Source organism: Chenopodium quinoa, unplaced genomic scaffold (genome assembly GCF_001683475.1).
Source record: "Chenopodium quinoa cultivar QQ74 unplaced genomic scaffold, ASM168347v1, whole genome shotgun sequence".
NCBI classification, from domain to species: domain Eukaryota; kingdom Viridiplantae; phylum Streptophyta; class Magnoliopsida; order Caryophyllales; family Amaranthaceae; genus Chenopodium; species Chenopodium quinoa.
Window position 1 is genome coordinate 2,713,213 of NW_018745684.1, and position 5,600 is coordinate 2,718,812.

At 31.9% G+C, this 5,600-nt stretch overlaps 1 protein-coding gene across 1 annotated transcript; it reads left to right on the forward strand.

Moving 5' to 3' along the window:
- The first annotated feature begins 465 nt into the window (after positions 1–465).
- On the forward strand, positions 466–2,001 carry LOC110717678 (protein LIGHT-DEPENDENT SHORT HYPOCOTYLS 4-like). Its single transcript, XM_021896439.1, has one exon. It carries the CDS (start codon positions 1,072–1,074, stop codon positions 1,771–1,773), a length of 702 nt encoding a protein of 233 aa, XP_021752131.1. The 5' UTR covers positions 466–1,071; the 3' UTR covers positions 1,774–2,001.
- The last annotated feature ends 3,599 nt before the right edge of the window (positions 2,002–5,600 follow it).

Sequence of the window (5,600 nt, forward strand, 5' to 3'; positions counted from 1 at the left end):
TTGTTAGTTAAACTCATTTTACTAACTTATGTATCTAGTTTTACTTTATTTATATAGGTTTTATTTTAGAAATTGTCTAAAACCAAAATTCTATATATATTAAGCAAATGAGAAAATAATGATATGCATTAAAACAATTTTAATAAAATAAATATAATTGTATAATATATTGGCAAAAAAATAGCTAAAGTTTATTAATTTTTTCATGATACGGAGTACTTAAAGTGTGCCATCTAAAAATATAATAAGTTGTTAGAGGAATAATAATAATTTTTTGCAAAGAGTCATAATTATAATAAGTTATTGGGAGAATATAATATGACTAGGATTATGTTTTTATTAGAACCTACTGTACAGTTCTTTGTACTGCTTTTAAGGTTTACCTCTAAAAAATTTACCACCCTTTTAACCTCTATAACCAAAAAGCTACAGTTCTCTCTATGACTCAACCCAAAAATTGCAAAATTATAGAATTATAAATTTTCCAATTAGGGGGTACTTTTGTAAATTTATCTTATGAAACGTCCATCAACAAAAAGAACTCATCATGTCTCAACTTTTTTTTTAATTAAAAAATAAAAAAGATTTATATACAGCTTTTCCCCATTTTCATATCCCAATCATCCAATCCTCAATTTTTTTCCCACACTCTCTCCCTCCATTTTTTTTGCCCTAAATTTCATCTTCTTCCTCCTCTTCCTATTATTTTCACAATATAATCCCAAAAAAAAAAAAAAAACTAGTTATTTAGTCGTAGTATCCATTTATTTACTAAATTAGTACAAAAATTAGTTATTTACACAATATTCCCCAAAAAGCTAGAAAAAGAAAGACATAATCATCATAATCATCATCATATCATTCATATTCCTTCTTCCTTTAATTTCAACAAAGGCGTTATTATATCTAGTTTTGTTCAAACAAACACAACATCATAAAACCAAAAAGAAAAGAAACCTTAACTCCTCCAAATAAAAACCTTAATTAATAATACTACTACTTCAGTTATTGTTTGTGAGCGAGTTAGTAATTGATAACTACAATTATCGGATAAATAGATAAATAAAATCAATGGATCTTATCCCACCACCATCATCGTCGTCGTCATCATCGTCTTCGGCTACGACAAAGGCCAACAACAACAACAACAACAACAACAACAACAACAACAACAACAACAACGGGCAGTTAAGTAGGTACGAGAATCAGAAGAGAAGAGATTGGAACACTTTCGGGCAGTACCTGAGAAACCACCGTCCTCCGTTAGCGTTGTCCCGTTGTAGTGGGGCCCACGTTTTGGAGTTTTTAAGGTACTTGGATCAGTTCGGAAAGACTAAGGTTCATAATCCGGGCTGCCCGTTTTTCGGACACCCTAATCCACCTGCCCCCTGCCCTTGCCCGCTCCGTCAAGCGTGGGGCTCACTCGATGCTCTCATAGGCCGTCTTAGGGCTGCCTATGAGGAGAACGGTGGCCCGCCTGAGAGTAACCCGTTCGGGGCTCGAGCCGTTAGGCTTTACCTTCGCGAGGTCAGGGACTCTCAGGCCAAGGCTAGGGGCATCAGCTACGAGAAGAAGAAGCGCAAGCGGCCTCCACCTGCAACTACGTCTTCTCGACCAATGCCCCAACCCCCGCCGCTGCCGCCTCTTCAGCACCACCACCTCCATGGTGAGTCCAGTGGCGGCAGCAGCATCGGGTTATTGACTGGACTCACCATGGATGGACATCATGGAAATGGGGGTGGTGGTGGTGCTGGGGAAAGGAGTTTCCCATAAAATTAAGTTATCAATCATCATATATCATGGTAAGTTCAATTCTAAATTATGTGTACCCTAGTTAATTAATTACTCTCTTAGTAGTCATTATTCCAACTATGGAACTACTCTAGCAGTCTACTACAACAAATTTAGGTATAATGAAAATGGAAGATTTTTAGTACTAATATAGTACGATCTTGTTATATTGTACCATACCTAGTATCTTCTACTACATACTTCATGTCAAGAATATGTGATGACAAGTCAAAAAATCACATTTATTTTTAAAATTTTGAAGTTAAATTGGAATATGTTGATTATTTTTTTACATTTAATGATCTAAATTCAATTTTAATTTGTGGATGTGGTAAGTGAGATCATAGAAAAGGGTATTAAATAAATTTAAAAATGGAGGTGGAGAAGGTAATTGGGTAGTCAAATCAAAACACTATGTGTTAGGAAAAGGGGGAGAAAATGGAAGAGAGCCTTTTGTGAAGATTTTCTGTCAGATTTGTCGAGCATTTAAGGGAAGTTTTCAAGGGTTTTGGTTTTTGTTTATTTTTGGTTGCACGCTACAAATTTTTTTTATGACATTTTTATTTTTATTTTGCCTAATTTGGGATTCAGATCACTTGCGATGCTCACTATATATGTACAGTCTAATTGTATCCAATAAATGAAACATAACTAGGAATTTGACATGCAATAGTAATTTAGAATATATTGCAAAAAAATCTAGTATAGTTGCACATTTGCACTTTTCTACTTAAAGATAAATGTGAAACTATTAAGGTTGTTAAATGTGTAGTTTAAGTTCCTAGCTAGGAATTGGGGATCCTAGGTTATTATACCGTGTTTTTATTGTTTCATGTAATCAACTCGAGTATCAATTATATGATTATATCTATTTAGTGGAACAATTTCGTCCATTCATTAAGTTTACTATTGACTACAAATTAAATCGATAGTAACCATTGAAATAGTAAGATCTATAGTTCAATACCTTTGATTATAATGTACAAGTCATCACATTCATATTATATTATAGGCATTATAAAAGGCAATTTAAAAATAGTTGAGTGGAGGATGGTAGTGAATGTGAATTAGAGCCTTAGAGGTCATATACACACTACTATCATGTTTTCATGAAGAGTATATGAAGATATGAAATATTTTGATTGACAAAATATGTATTAAAAATTCTTGTTTTGTTTAATTAGAGAATTAAAACACTTAGATATTAAGAATTTGTTGATCAATCTGAATTTTTCCACTTTAGGCAGTGTCTTCCTGAGTTACTCGGACTCTTCTTTTACTTCTACGTACTACCTCTGTTAGTTTGTGTAGACACTTTACAACATATCAATTAGACAATAAACATTGAATTCTCTTTTTTTTCTTACTAGTTAAGTCTAAAACTTGGAAATGAATATTATTTAGCTAAAATTAGTGTCCTTCAATTATGATGTCAATTACAATTATTCCTTAATATGGATTATAAAGTCTTTGCATTTATCATATACAATCCAAGTTCTTTAGCTTCAAAATTCGCCTAATCAGTTCATTATTTTCTTTTTTTTAAACAATGACAAGGGAAGTTCATTAGAAATGGAAAATGGAAAAACTGAAGGGGGTTAAGCTAAGCTTTTCAGTACTTGAACATTGATAATTACAATTTTAAGCAATGTTATTAAGAGTTAATTAGAATATTGTTGTTAAGTGAGCCGGAAGATTATACGTAGTGATCGATCTTATGTCAAGTATGTTTGTACTTCTTTGCTTAGAGTGAATTGCAAAAGATCCTTTGTTTATTGCTGCAAGGCACTCCAACAGGCAGGCAACAACCCTTAAATCCTTTCAAATCAAATCATTCTTTTTCAAATTTTTTGGCTTGTGCTTATTTAGTAAATTAGATCTACTTAGTTAGTGTTTAATCGTGCTGCTGCAGTCTAGCATATCTTACAAGCCTATAGGACATTCATTTCAAGGAACTGTTTGAGTCTTTATAACTTTTATGAAAAAATGGAGGGAGTAATTCTGAAAAGTTCGTAATGTAGATATGTTGTTAGAGATGATGTTATGGTTCGATTAAAACTTCTATATATGGTAACACCACAATACAACTATTACATTAGATGCACGCAGGGTTGTTTAAGATACAAGAATAAAACCAACAACATTATATTCAGAAAATATATAATGTATGGTTGAATTGTCATTACCTAGACCCCATAATATAGGAAGTCATGTAACAAGTTCAAGTGGACTACATACTTGAGTTTTGATTTGAAATTAACATCATATAAAATGTCAATATGTGCATGAACCTCCCTTAGTTAATTTGAAGTATATAAATTGACATTACTCTATATAGCAAATTAGATTGGCAGACAAAATATTTTGGACATAAAAAGTGATGCTTCGTTTTGTTGTTTGGTTGAGTTATTGTTGGAAACATCTTCTAATTTGATGACTAGATTTCCATATTTTTAATCCACCTCACATAAATATACGTTAGCTTTCGTCAACGAAATCAGATTTTGTTGCTAAATTTCTTTTCCTTTTTTGGCAACTGTTTGGTTGAGTCTTATTGCCTATTTCTAGAATAATGTTACGTTGATGATCATATATTATACTATCTGAAAGTCTAACTGGCTAATACAAGAGGGGGGGTGAATTGTATTTGAGGTGAAATCTAAAAACTTTTTGCGGAATTTAACTAAATGAAATAGTGACGAGAGAAGATATAGGCTTTTCTAAATTTCCACTAAGTAATCAAACTCTTTACAAGTGAAGATTCAAACCCGTTAACAAGTTCCACAAATTAGGAACTTGTTCCCAACTCTCACAGAAGACTTCAGCAACGAAGCTTCCTTGACCTCACTTTACAAACTCACAATCCCAACCCCTAAGTACTTGAATACAATCTGTGATTACAAATACCTATTGCACTCAAGAATATATGAAGGAAAATAACTCTCTTTATGTTATTAGATGGCTACTGGAATTTTTATGCTCAAGAGTTATGTTTTGCTGAGATAGTTTGCATGAGTATTTATAGAGAAGGCTTAGTCATTAACCTCCACCATAATCACGTCCACATGTCAACAACCCACTAACAACTTGTGGAGTTATCTTGACAGATTGTGATCATGAAGAGGTTTCCTAGCCTTATCTAATTAAACCACTATCCTAACAACTTGATAACCATTAGCCGTATAAAAGATTTTCTCACAGAAAAACCACTTGCTAACTTTATCAAATATTTATTTAAAAGATTATCAAAAGTTTGTTTAAAAAGATTTTATTTGAAAAGATAAATTTATTATTTATTAAAACAACTAGATAATTATCTTCGATAATTATCTTTATTAAAACTTTTACAAATTATCTTTTCTTTAAGAAATTATCTTTTAAAACTAACTTTTATTCCAGTAGTCTTTAACATAAGTCATTGAGTTCCTTTCCGACTTTATATTATTGAGTGCTCACAATTAAAACTAGAACGTGAGATTTGCACGAGGCTTTTTAAAGAATGCTACTCCGCATCCAAGTTCCTACTCCGGAACGAACTTTGCTTGAATCCTTTATTCACCAAAGACTCAAAACATTCATTAGTCGAGTTTGTCAATTTGTCCATCAAAACCAAAAGGCTCAACAAATTCCCCCTTTTTGATGATGACAAACATTGACAAACTTAGGTAAATAAAATCATCCAGGCATGCAACAAAAATTTAGAGTAAGGCATGAAAACAAAAAAAACAATTAAAGAACTTAGAAAAATATTAAAAAGTATTTTTTTTTTTTTTTTTTTTTTTTTAAAAAAAAAACTGAGCAAAAGAAAA